Source organism: Mastigoproctus giganteus, chromosome 11 (assembly GCF_048544385.1).
Source record: "Mastigoproctus giganteus isolate SK-2022 chromosome 11, ASM4854438v1, whole genome shotgun sequence".
Lineage (NCBI taxonomy): Eukaryota > Metazoa > Arthropoda > Arachnida > Uropygi > Thelyphonidae > Mastigoproctus > Mastigoproctus giganteus.
In genome coordinates, this window is record NC_143585.1 from 14,480,052 (window position 1) to 14,494,815 (window position 14,764).

Consider the following 14,764-nt stretch of genomic DNA (forward strand, 5'->3'; position numbering starts at 1 on the left):
CTTCCTTATCCCTGCTGGAAAAATTCTTGTATATCATTGACAATACTCCATGAGCTACTCTTGCAGCCCGTCTGCACTGCTCAGAGAACTTCATATCTGCCTGCACAACCACCCCCAAGTCCCTTTCATTCTCTACCACTGTCAGTGTAGTACCACAGAGTTGATACGTTGCTCTGGGATTGCTGTTTCCCATGTGTAGCACTTTACATTTGTCAATGTTAAACTTCATTTGCCACCTCTCAGCCCATCTTCTCAACCTTTCCAGATCCTGTTGCAGTAACATAGTGTCAATAGTGCCCTTGACAACCCTGCCAACCTTTGTATCGTCTGCAAACTTGGACATTAAGCTTGATATACCATCATCAATATCATTTATAAATACAGAAAACAATAATGGACCCAACACTGAGCCCTGAGGGACTCCACTAATAACATTAGCCCACGATGAGCAGTGTCCATTGATTACCACTCTGTCTTCTCCCCCTCAACCACCCCTTTATCCATAGCAGCAATTTGCCTCCAATGTCACACTTCTCCAATTTGTGTAGCAGTCTTCCATGTGTAACAGTATCAAAAGCCTTTCTAAGATCCAAGTATATAATATCAAAGCTATTCCCTGCATCCAGTTCTTTTGTGACTGCATCATAGTATCCAATCAAATTGGTCAGGCAAGACTTCCCCTTAATAAAACCATGCTGTGTCCGAGCTATAACTGAAGTCTTGTCTAAATGATCTTGCAGTGCTTCTTTAACCAGTGCCTCCATTAATTTTCCTGGAACAGAAGTTAAGCTCACAGGTCTATGATTACTTGTGTCAGCCTTTGATCCTCCTTTGTGAATTGGGGTCACATTTGCACATTTCCAGTCTATGGGTACCTCCCCTGAGTCCAAGGAAGCTCTCATAATTATGGCTAAGGGTTTGCTTACTTCCTTTGCTGCCTCCTTTAATATAACTGGATAGATCCCATCCACCCCGGGTGCCTTTCTTGTGTTTATCTTCAACAGTTTCTCCTCCACTTTACTCCCAGTTATTTCAAGATTCTGTAGTTTACTACTAGAGTTGAATACACCTCTGGCATTCTCCTCGCTGAATAACTCCTCATGTGTGAATGTCGATGCAAAATATTCATTTAGTTTGTTAGCTACCTGAGCAGGATCATCAACAGTTGACCCATCAATATCAAGTGGACCAATCTGATTCATCCCCTTCCTTCTAGAGTTTACATATGTAAAGAACTCTTTGCTGTTTTTCTTTGCATCCCTTGCCAAGGATTTTTCGTAATCTGCCTTCGCCTGTCTAACCTCCTTTGTAACTTGGTTGCATATCAACTTGTATCTATCATAGGCTTCTGTGTCATGTGTTAATTTGTAAGTATCCCATGCATTTTTCTTCTCTGCCATATGCCTCATTAGTTCATCTGACATCCATTTTGGCCTAAACCTTGAACAATATTTCTTAGTTGGTATGTAAAGCCTAGTAGCTTCCAAGATAAGTTCTTTGAATGCTTCCCATTTTGAATTTGCTGTTGGTAACATCATCAGTTGGTCCCACTGTATAGAATTTAAATACTGTCTCAGTCCATCGTAGTCGCCTTTACGGCAGCAATAACCCTTCCCTTTACCCCTAATGGTAGTTGATATGATGATATGATTTGGTTTTTTAAGGAGCATTAGCAACTAAGGCCATATTGCTCCGGGTCATGGGGTGGTCATTCCCTGACCTTTCCGCATCCTCCGCATTTGGTGGTGACAGGCTCGAACCCCGGTTTAATCAAGAAGCGTGTGCTACGCACTGCTGCTCCTTCCCACCTGGCTACGGAGACGCCGCTAATGGTAGTTACCTCTTTGAGTAAATCCCACTTCAGCACACTGTGATCACTGCCACCTAGTGGTTCATTTATCTGCAGATTCTTAATGCATGAAGAATCACTGCTTGGGGGAACATGAAAGGGCCCTCAAGACAGCCAATTACTTGGGTTGGTTCAGCGGCAGCTGAACATGCCTCGAAAACTGGGCATGGCATTACAGCTAAAGAAGAGGCGATTGTGGATAGAGTGCATGGCTTTTGGAACTGGAAATGGCTAGAGAGTTTAAGGATATATTCGACTGGACGCTACAGTCTTAATAGGGATAAGGACTGTTGCATTCATCCACTCTTTGAAGTCCTTATCCTAAGGAGAGATGAACGGTTTAGAGTGATTCGTTCCATTTCCGGTTCCAACACACAAGAAGTGGACTGTGCTTAGGTGCCATAGTTCGTGTCGGGGATCTGCTGGGGCATATGTGTACATATATAGATTGTCAGATAACCTGCAATCATTATTGCTGATGAAGGCGGCTGCTGCCGAAGGCTCCTGTTTTAGTGGTTTTAGTGATTTTAAAGATCTTTTTAGCACTTTTAATATTATATTTTATTGCATTTATTCTTGTTATATACCATCTTATTTTATTTTAATATACAGTTTAAACAGTCAGTACATGTTTTTTGTTTTTTTTTTGTTTAATAAATGCATTTTATCGATTTGAGTCAATGCTTTAGTAGCATTATAGATGAATCATTGACTTCCTGACTCCAGAGACCTCTTCAATTGACATCCACATATGCAATTTCATTTATGGATGTATAAGTGAAGATTTTTGTCTAATACCGAGGCATTTGCTTTTGTCATTTTATTGCCATACACCAATGAGCCAAAACATTATGGCCACCTACCTAATATGTTAGCCCTCCATGTGCAGCCAAAACAGCTTGTACCCGGTGAGGCATGGAAGCTACAAGATTTCTAAATGTGTCTTGTGGTATCTGGTACCAAAACGTAACCAGCAGATCCTTTAACTCCTGTAAGGTTTGTGGTTGAGACGGTGCAGATCAGAGCTGCTGTTCTAACACAAACCACAGAGGCTCAATGAGATTGACATCTGGAGAATTTGGAAACCAGGGCAATACCTGGAAATCTTTCTCATGTTCAGCGAACTAGTCTCAAACAATCCGGGCGGTGTGGCATGGTGCATTATCCTGCTGAAAGACGGCACCACCAGAGGCGAAGACAATTGCCACGAAAGGGTGTACCTGGTCAGCAATGATGTTTAGGGAGGTGGTAGATGTCAGAGTGCCCGACACATGGATGACTGGATCCAGGGTATCCCAGCAGAACATCGCCCAAAACATGACACCACCGCCACCAGCTTGTTTTCATCCCACAGTGCATCAAGGCACCATCACTTCCCCAGGTGAACGATGCACACGTACCCGGACATCCACATGGTGCAACAAGAAATGTGATTCATCAGAGCAGCCTTCTTCCAATCACTCAAGGTCCAGTTTCGATTCTTGCGTGCCCATTGTAGGCACTGTCCCCATTATCATGTGAAGTCCTATTTTCAGCAGGGTTCAATGTACTTTGTGTTGTGACACATTACTCCTGTCAGCAGCATTCCAATTACTAGAGAGTTATGCCAGAGTTGCCCTTCTGTTGCCACGTGCCATCCGGGAGAGCCTTCCCTCACCTCGAACATCAATGAGCTGTTGTCGTCTAACACCTCTCCGGCGATTCATGGATTCCCCCTCCTCGGACCACTTTTGGTAGGTACTAACCACGGCTGACTGTGAGCACCCCGCCAACCGTGCCGTTTCAGATATGCTATGAAACTGTCGTCTGGCCATTACAATTTGGCCTTTGTCAAACTCGCTTCAGTCCGCTGCCATTCCCATCTGAAGAACAAGGGTAACACTGATTAACGGAGTTCAGTATTAGGTGTTTTTTATACCGTGTCCCGACCCACGCATGCACTGTAGTTCACCTGCAGTTGCTTCGATTTGCATAAAAACTGGCTGGTCAATGTTTTGGCTCATCGGTATACATAATGACAAAAAATGAAACTGTGAAAGTGTCACAGTTATTATTATTTCACTGATTTTGGGTGTCAGCAATGTCTTGATTATTCTTTTTTCAGAGCATATTTCATCTCAATTATTTTAATCTCCAGAATTTCTTTTGCTACAGTATTTGGCCTCTAAAATCTGGTCAACCTATTCTTACAGAAAAGTTAAAAAACTAGATATTATTAGAGTTCTTGTACTCTAGCCTATGCAGCAGTAGTCAAGAAAACATGCTATGGTAACTGACATTTGCCATGAAAACATCCTTGGAATATGATATCATCTCAGGTTTCAGAACTGTCACTACAAATAGACATTCAACCCATTACTTTCTGCTTGAGTGAGCATACTGATATATAAAAACAACATTAATATACAAATTAACAGAAAAAAATAATCATGAATAAACTGGAAAGAATAATGCTCTTTTCTTGATTACACTGGCCAAGAAAAAAAAATATTTTTGTATTTCTAGAGAAAATACAAAGTTGCAGATTCTAAAGGAAATTGATCTGCTGACAGCAAAATTATGTCTCATTCATATCTCCTGAAGAAAGCATTTGCATTGCTCATCACTTACATCCCCAAATTTTGAGGGAAAAAGTAAAGATAGGAATGAAGAAACTGAATTTTTAAAGACATTCGGCTGCCCATATCTTGATGTTGCTGTTGTTGTTATTTGGTTTTTAGGAGCATTAGCAACTAAGACCATATTGCTAAAAGGATATGCGGTGGTCATTCCCTGACCTTTCTGCATCCTCCGTATTTGGTGGTCACGGGCTCAAACCCTGGTCTAATCAAGAAGCGTGTGCTACGTACTGCCGCTCCTGCCCACCTGGCTAGCTACAGAGGCACGCCCATATCTTGATAACATTGCAGAAACTGAGTTAAAACCAGAGATTCATAATTATTATCTTTCCCTTTAAGATATCCAGGCAGAATTGCGTTAAACAATCGCTGAGTTACTAGTTTAGTACTCTGCAGATTTATTTTGAATACATCCAGGCACAACTTAAGGCACTGATTAAAGAAGCACTGCAGTATCATCTAGACAAAACTTCAGTTATAGCTCAGAACACAGCATGGTTATGTTAAGGGAAAGTCTTGCCTGACCAATTTGATAGGATACTATGATGTGGTCACAAAGGAACTGGATGCAGGGAATAACTTTGATATCATATATTTGGATCTTAGAAAGGCTTTTGATACTGTTGCCCATGGAAGACTGCTTAACATATTGGAGCAGTGTGGCATTGGAGGCAAATTGCTGCTATGGATAAGGGGATGGTTCAGTGAGAGAAGACAGAGTGGTAATCAATGGACACTGCTCATCATGGACTAATGTTATTAGTGGAGTCCCTCAGGGTTCAGTGTTGGGTCCATTGTTGTTTTCTGTATTTATAAATGATATTGATGATGGTATATCAAGTTTAATATCCAAGTTTGCACACGAAACAAAGGTTGGCAGGGTTGTTAAGGACACTAATGACAGTACGCTGCTGTAACAGGATCTAGAAAAGTTTAGCAGATAGGCTCAGAGGTGGCAAATGAAGTTTAACATTGACAAATGTAAAGTACTACATATGGGAAGCAGTAACCCAAGAGTAACGTATCAACTCTGTGGTACTACACTGACAGTGGTAGAGAACGAAAAGGGTCTGGCGTAATTGTGCAGGCAGATGTGCAGTTTTTTGAGCAGTGCAGACGGTCTGCAAGAGTAGCTCATGGTGTCTTGTCAATAATATACAGGAATTTTTCTAGCAGGGATAAGGAGGTGATTATCCCCTTGTATAAGGCAATGGTCAGTACCCACACCTTGAGTACTGTATACAGGTCTGGAGGCCTCATTTAAGAAGGATGTAGAGCTTTTGGAACGAGTACAGAGAAGGGCAACAAGATTAATGAATGGAACAAAGGGTTGATCTTACGAAGAAAGGCTTAAATTTTGCAGATTACAGTGTTTGGAGACTAGGCACCTGCAAGGTGATCTGATTGAGGTGTATAAAGCCTTGAATGGTTTGAGCATGCTCAATGCTGATGTGATTCTTCCTCTTGCTCTGAATAATCACCTGAGAGGGCATTAATTCAAATTGAGGAAAGATAGACGTAGGATTGATGTATGGAAGTTTGCCTTTAGCCAGCAGGTAGTTGGTTGGTGGAACAGACTTCCATGCTTTGTTGTGGAAGTTTATAGCCTAAATAAATTTAAGGCTGAGCTGGACAGGTATTTGGAATGAACGGAAGGGTGAAATGGGAGCGTTTTTTTTTTTTTTTTTTTGGGCTAATGCTGCATAAGCTTGCTTTCTTGCATCATATGCCTCTACTAATGCTAATGCTAACTTCCTTAAACAATCGCTGAGTTGCTAGTTTAGTATCCCATAGATTTGTTTTCAATACATGAGGCCCAGTGAAAATTCTTTATTTCACCTTTAGATCTGTTAAATTGAGTTATCCTTCCTTGGTGTCGTAGAATCCACTTCCTTCTTTATCCAGTCTTAACAAAATTCTTCATTAATCCAAGGAAGAACTTTTTTCAATTCCACCAGTGGAACAGATTTTATATTACTTCCCCCCCCAGTAAAAATTACTCCTTTTTTCTACTATTAACACAATATAATGCTTTCTTGCTGCATGACTGGTTCACAAACAGAAAATGGCAGCATTTTTGTGAAACTTCCCACCCTGACATCTTGAGCAAAGTCATGGGCCATTCATTAGGACTGAACACAATCCTAATGAATGGCCCAGTTTTTTCAGAAGACCACTAATAATCTTTACAGAAACACATGCCTTCTTCCATAATAAAATATTTCAAAACACTTTGTGACATTTTTGATATACTGAAATTTTAGTTCCCGCTTCAAGTAATTTTCACTGTTGTAATCAAGGATTCTGCTTGCACTTTGGATTAGCATAAATCACAAAAAAATGTAATTCAAACCTTTCCTTGGTTAATTAAGTGTTGCATGTTATACATTTCTGGTTGAGGGTTCAAATCTGTTGAAGTATATGATGCTGAAAATCTGCAACACAAGGATGCTCTCTATATTCATTACTGCTTCCTTTATCTCATGGTTTGGGGGTACAGGAGGACTGGTAACTTCATTATGTGGAACAGGCTTTATTGTAAATGATATATTAGGATATTTGATGCTACGTTTGTTATTTCTGGATGTCCCTGATATTTTTATCATGCAGGAATAGTAATAGTCAATGTGGTTGTGTTGTTTTCACCAAGCATAGGAGTAGCAAAAGGCATAGTTTTAATTTTCCCAGTTATCCACATCCTCAGATTTGTGGTGCAGGTAATACAGCACATATGTGGAGACCACATTTTGTCCTAATCACCAATCTTGCAACAAAAGTACAAAGAATATGCAAGTTTAGTAGTACTATAGATTTTCCTCTTGATTCTTTGTTATAAATCATCCATACATGTAGTAGAAATCATCAGTGTGATTCAGATGCTTCTTTTGCTTCTGCTTAAAACAATTTAAGAATATGATACTAATAAAAATACACAATAAACAAACAATATGTAATAGATATACAAATAAAACATTACAACTGTCCTTCCATTACTTAAAGAGAAGTGGGAGGCAGACAGGCAATCTTGAATATGTTAACCTTCCTCAACGTTACTGAGCATGTGTAAACATTATTTGCAAGTAATACTGCATATCAGTGTTATATCTATTTCCCTAAATTGCAGTAAGATATATATATTATGGGTAAGAACAAAAATCTGTTTATGTAGAAATTTTAAGAATTACTTTCTGAATCTATGCTTAATAATTGTCTGCAAACAGGTGATATATTAGCAAGGTAAAAATCAGGTTGGCTAGTTTTATCTACATGAGGTTGGATGCATTCACTCTTTGGAACAGTTATTTGAAACAGAAGAATTGCAAATAAAAGAAATAAGAATAAAAATTTTCTAAGGTGTATATAGAGACATACTAATAAAAACTGAAGCAATAAAAGTTATAAGTCATATGAAAAAACTACAGATTTTAAGAAACCAAGCTTACGTCAACATCCCTATTGTGTCCTGCAAAAATCCGCAGTGGATAGGTTCTATCTATTGTCCATAAACGAGCACTATGGTCCATAGATGCTGTAGCAAAATATGTACCTAATGGACTAAAAAAAAAAAAAAAAAAAAAAAAAAAATTAATATTTTTTTTATATAAATTAAACTATTCCAAAGTACAACATACTCAACATACAAAGTGTGTGATCAAAAAGTTCAGAGGCATCAAGTGAGTTGCAACATGTTTGGCAATTAATCAACACATAGTAACACATGGATTATAATTTATCAGCTGTGTGTGAATGAGAATGACCACACTTTAAACAGAAGCTGTTGTCACGTGATTTCATCACATTTTAAAGTGATGAAATCATGAGCAGCAAATTTGCATCAAATTTTGTTTAGGGAAGGAAAAGTGCAACAGAAATTCATGAAGTGTTAAAAATGGCTTTCAGAGAAGATCTATGTTATTTGAAGACTTTTCAGTGGTCTGCAAAGCTTAAAGAGGGCCACGCGACCAACAAAAGTGACTCTCATTCCGGCTGTTCTTCAACTTCAAGATCCAATGATTCAGCAGATTGTGTTCATAATCTGATCGCAGTTGATCAACATTTAACTATCTGCGAAGTTACTAGTGAAATTGGTATTTCATATAGGATACATGTCAATAAATTTTAACACAAGATTTGGGAATGATACACTTCAGACAAGTTTGTGCCTCACATCTTTGATGATGATCAGACAGCAACAAGTTTTTCATCCGCTCCAAAAGTTTGTCGACTTCTTGAATTTATTTAAGCTATCAATTTCCACAATGACAGATCGAAGTTTGTTCGAGCAATCAGCTACCTGCTGGCTAAAAGCAAATTTCCACACATCTATTTGATATTTTTTAACATGCTGATGCTGCTGACCTACACTGTTTCTTCCATCATTATTGCTGACAAATTATGGATGCATGGCTGTGACCCAGAAAGAAACAACTGGTCCTCTCCATGGAAGACTGTCTTCCCCATGACCCAAAAAAAATAATGCAGTCTTGATCAAATGTGAAGATCACACTCATTGCATTTTTTGACTCACGTGTTATGAACTTGTCCCACATGGTGAAACAATGAACTAGGAACACCAAAAATCAGTTCCATGGTGACTATGTGATGCTGTTTGTAGAAATGACCGGTAAAGTGGGCTTCAGGGAATTGGTATTTACATCACGACAATTCCTGTGCACATTTTGCACTTTCCATTCAACAATTTCTTGCAAAGAAATCCATCACTATGGTCACCCATCCACTGTGGGCCAGAAGCAGCATTTTAACAAATATCCTGACCAGATTCAACCCCATGATATATTTTTTTTTGTTGTTGTTTCCTAAGCTTGAAGTCCCCTTGAAAGGTCACAGATGCGATAAACTGGATTTTAAAGTTTTTTGCTTCATTTGCTGTTGATTACTATATTTTTTTTCATTTTGTTCAATTACACAGTATTGGTTAATGCAAAACTTTTACGTTTCACAATCTAGTAGAAGTTGGCTATAGTGTACCATGGCAATTTAACATGACTGGCTACACATTGCCCAACAAATTAGAAGCAACCTAACTTTCTTTGGCAAACAGATTTTCATTAAAGTAAAACTGTATCTATATTTAGGAAGGTAGAGAAAGCTGTAACTTTTAATCTTCAACCAACACATGATTGATACCTGTAAGGGGCAGTGCTGCTATTGCCACTAAAATGAACCCTTACATTATTATTTTATTTATTTTTATTAATAACAAGATACACAACAGGTAACCATTAACAGTGTATTTGAGATCAGAACAATAAACATGATAACAATAATAAGAGATCCACCAGGAAGATAAACATCGATATAGATTCAAACATTAAAATCATATGTACAAAAGAGGATTGCATTAAGTTAAGTTACCGGTAAAACAAGTAATAATTAATCAGTTAGAGAATAGAAAAATAATAAAACACATAATAATAATAAACTACAATAATTAGATCAGAGCTAGTCACTTTGCAGTTTAAGAGAAGAGGCAAACTTGTGGATGGAGTTCATCAGTGATTGACAGTTGTCAAAGAAGTCAATGAAAGAGTCATTTGCTGATCTGCTAATTCTGTTCATTGGACTGAACTTCGTAAAGTCCGTGGTAGCAGAGTCAAGGCGAAATGGTGTAAGGTTCCTGACTTTTCTACAAGGAGCATTGAAGTTGATTTTGCTAAGGATATCAGATGCTTCATAAGTTCCAGAAACCTAGAAGGGTGATGTCAGAAGTAACTCTTCGCATAGAGACCTCAAATGAAAGTAATCACACGATTCATAATACACTGAGTGATAGAATAGAGGATTACAGTACATAAGGTAACGGACAAATTTTTTTTGGACTGCTTCAATTTTGTTAGTTAAAGTCATTGTGTGCGGATTCCAGATGGGTGAACTGAATTCAAGGATTGGCAGAACAATAGTTTTATAAAGGATAACTGCATATCTGTAGTTTTTGAACTTGTAAGTGTTCTGTTTGAATGCCACATATTTAAACTAACCTAACATTTTTTTCTTGAGGCTTGTCACAGACATTCTCTCAGGTATGACAAACTATGGATTGCTACCTGGGAGTCTAAAATGCTAATGGAACTGATATTCAGATGACATGAGTCAAGTGGATCAAATTTCAGTGATGTCTGGTTGCGTTGTGATAATCAAATCCTTTGCTTACACCTTCATGATGGCAGGTTTGTTACTAAATCTGGGTATAATCTCTGCATTAAAGTCCTGAAATGCTGCATCTAGTATACTGGAAGGCGACCCAGGTGTGAGTCAATGTAAGCAGGATTGAATGTGGTGTCCACACAACACAGAGGAACATTGCCTCTCTATTAACAGACAACACTAGGTAGTATCGTTAATGGTGGTGGTGGTGGTAGTAGTATTGTTAATGAGTATATGACTCATTAACCAGTGCAATACTACCACTTTGCTAATTGGAGGCTTGAAGAGATGAAACTCACGTTCAGTATCCAGAGAAAAGTTCTAGCTTCTAGAGAATACTAACTTCGATCGGTGAACATCTGGTCGATAGAACTAGTTGTTGTTGTTTTGGTTTTTAGGAGCATTAGCAACTAAGGCCATATTGCTCCAGGATATGCAATGGTCATTCCCTGACCTTTTTAGAGTTCTTGTACTCTAGCCTATGCAGCAGTAGTCAAGAAAACATGCTATGGTAACTGACATTTGCCATGAAAACATCCTTGGAATATGATATCATCTCAGGTTTCAGAACTGTCACTACAAATAGACATTCAACCCATTACTTTCTGCTTGAGTGAGCATACTGATATATAAAAACAACATTAATATACAAATTAACAGAAAAAAATAATCATGAATAAACTGGAAAGAATAATGCTCTTTTCTTGATTACACTGGCCAAGAAAAAAAAATATTTTTGTATTTCTAGAGAAAATACAAAGTTGCAGATTCTAAAGGAAATTGATCTGCTGACAGCAAAATTATGTCTCATTCATATCTCCTGAAGAAAGCATTTGCATTGCTCATCACTTACATCCCCAAATTTTGAGGGAAAAAAGTAAAGATAGGAATGAAGAAACTGAATTTTTAAAGACATTCGGCTGCCCATATCTTGATGTTGCTGTTGTTGTTATTTGGTTTTTAGGAGCATTAGCAACTAAGACCATATTGCTAAAAGGATATGCGGTGGTCATTCCCTGACCTTTCTGCATCCTCCGTATTTGGTGGTCACGGGCTCGAACCCCGGTCTAATCAAGAAGTGTGTGCTACGCACTGCTGCTCCTTCCCACCTGGCTACGGAGGCGCCTGATAGATAGAACTAGTTTCAGTCTGAGAGAGAGAGAGGGAGATCAGATATCTAAGAGTCATCTCCAAGCTTTTTGTCACACGTGAACCTTCTCTGTCGTTGTTTGGAAAGATGCACATGGTCTGTTTTAACAAGTGGACACAAAAAAGTTATTCTGCACACATGATATTGAATGGTTGGTTCCTTCTGTGGTGGCAGTCTAAAATCAGACCCAAAATCAGGCAGTGACATGCCTGATTTTGGGTCTTTAAATCACTTGGATGTGAATAGTAATTAACAATGCTCACTTTTAAGAGTTAGTCTTTAATTCTGAGTTGTTTGCTTGCCCTGGCTCTATTAAGCTTGCAGCTGTTGTATTCGTGTTTCCATAAAGTTGGCTGAGAGGAATACACAAGAAAGCAGGAAATAGCTGAGACAGGTGTACTTAACACATAAGATAAAGACGGAGGATTTCTCTAGGGAACTTTGTATACAATGCTTTGTGACTTGGTCAAGGTTGACTTTAAAGACTTTAGGTCACTTTAAGCTCAACTCTAGAGTTGACTTTAAGCCCTTAGGGAAATGGGACATTTGCTTGAATATATTGTAATGGAGGAATTCAAGTGGGATCAGGAGTATTTTAAAATTAGAAATACCTGTTATAATTTTTTTTTTTTTTATGAAAACCCCAACACGAAAGGTATCAAAACCTATAGTACTTGGTACTGTGCATGGATTTGGGGGGAGGGGGATGCCGGAAACTTTGCTGTAGAGACTAAACATGGGTTTCACCACTTCAAGCCTCCAATAAACAAAGTGGTGGTATTTCACCAGTTGATGAAAGTCATCTACCACCTACGAATATCCCAAAGATGATGCCACATCAGGTTTGAGCAGAGAAAGAGGAATTCACTGGTGGGGAAATCACTTTGTAAAGTTAAGTATAACTATCTAAAATTAAATTAATACCAGGAGCATAAACTGACATGGTATGCCACAACTTGTGCACACACACTTGTTGACTTGTTTTATTAGACAATACTGATATTATACAATATCAGTAGCTTTACTTCCTATAAACTCCAAAAATGATAGTTTCCAGAATTAAACCGAAATTTTAACTGGTACTGTCAGACTGATGCAGCGCATAATGTGTTTGCCTAAGATATAAAGGTTGAGTTTAGATGCTTCCTTCCGTATGGGTGTTATGATTGTCCATTATTTTTTAATATGACGTATAAGTAGTATGATATGATGTTGGAAATTGAATTGCCTTAAAAACTAAATATGTATTACTCTACTACTAAGTATTACACGGTGAACCAGTATTGAATGTCTCAAAATAAATGATTTTATACATTGCAAATATATACTAACAATTCATCCAGGAAATATGTAAAACACAAAGAAACTGGAAATGCTCATGGAAATGATATTTGGGTCACACTCAAGTCAGGTGGCCCTAATTTCAGTGAAGTCCAGTTGGTCTGTGACTGTTAGTAACCCCGAATATAACACCCATATTTAAGTCCTGAAATATGGCACCTAGCACACGGTCGGTGACTACCCAGGTCTGAATCAACGTAAGCAGGAGTCGAGGTGTAATGCCCACACCACACGGAGGAATGCTGCCCCCTCTGTGTTACTAGGCAATACTAGATGGTAGATGACTCTCATCAACTGGTAAAATACCACCATTTTCTTACTGGAGGCTTGAAGTGGTGCAATCCATGTTTAGTCTCCAGAGCAAAGCTCAAGTAAACCCTCCCCCATCTCTTCCATCATGTGCTATAATTGATGTCTTTTGAGGTTATGAGGACATCATGGCGAAATACAATCACTCTTACATTTCGAGGGTACAGCACTAAAATGGCATTCGCAGGCCAGCCACTAGTTAGTACACTGCACTGAACCTACTGGTAACTCACTAGGAGGTTTCTTGATCAGCTAGTGTATAATCTTGCTGCACCTACTCTGGCAGATAGTGACTGGAGGTAGTTTGAGTAGTAAGCAGAGGACATTATTGAGGTCATGTTATGTCAAAGAGCTGGGTACATTCTTACCACATCCAAAAATTTCATTACTTCATATAGTGGTGCCTCCGTAGCCAGGTGGGCAGGAGCAGCAGTGCGTAGCACACGCTTCTTGATTACACCAGGGTTCGAGCTCGTGACCACCAAATACGGAGGATGCGGAAAGGTCAGGGAATGACCACCGCATACCCCTGGAGCAATATGGCCTTAGTTGCTAATGCTCCTAAAAAACCAAATAACAACTTCATATAGCATGTCCCCCACCACCATTTCTTACTACTTAACATGTCATGAAATGTCAAACTAACTGAGCAAGCTTATCTGCAAAAATATCCAAACCTCCCAAACGCTTCCTCATTCATTTCATAAATATATATGGTCTCAGTGATGTCCATTTCCACTTACATGTGGACTTGTGTTTTTGTAAAGGGCGGCTCCTGGAACATCAGTTCAACTCCACCTTGTATCTCTGTGATGAAAGTACCACTGCAAAATGTACAGATATGTGGGTAATGTAGGTTTGTGTGTATTATGTGTGTGTGTGTGTTCTGGCCACTTGGCTACCTAGAAACATCAATCACCTGGAAGGATGATTCTGGGTTCGCCCACACCATGGGAAACTTACGCAATAGAGCTCATACCGTCTCAATTCAAGACCCTGACCAACCTGACATTGCGAAAAGGTAGCCAGATTCCTCTGGGGGGGGGGCACTCCAGAGAAGGAAAGGGGAAAATAAAGTTCCCATGGTGTTAAAAAAAAAACCCATTGTACATGATATTCATAGATTATATAATAATTAACAATTTTTATGGTAAACAACACCTTAAGCAAAATTGACTTAGTACAAATAAACAGATGGCATAAGTTATATACGTAGTCTATCAAACCCCATTATTCGCTGCATGATTCCTTTCGCTTCAAAGGTGGCACTTGTGTGCATGTCTGTTCTGATATTCCCTGTCTGAGACAATAAATTGGAATCTCCTCTTTTTG

General features: G+C 38.8%; 1 protein-coding gene across 2 annotated transcripts in view; it reads right to left on the reverse strand.

Annotated features, from left to right (window-relative positions):
• LOC150077731 (TAF5-like RNA polymerase II p300/CBP-associated factor-associated factor 65 kDa subunit 5L) overlaps positions 1-14,764 on the reverse strand; it is a 157,697-nt gene that overhangs the window by 43,948 nt on the left and 98,985 nt on the right. For both annotated transcript variants that reach the window (XM_090384735.1, XM_090384734.1), the window contains exon 11: positions 7,911-8,022. In XM_090384735.1, coding sequence (XP_090240861.1) covers positions 7,911-8,022 — 112 coding nt within the window. The remainder of the gene's footprint in view (positions 1-7,910; positions 8,023-14,764) is intronic.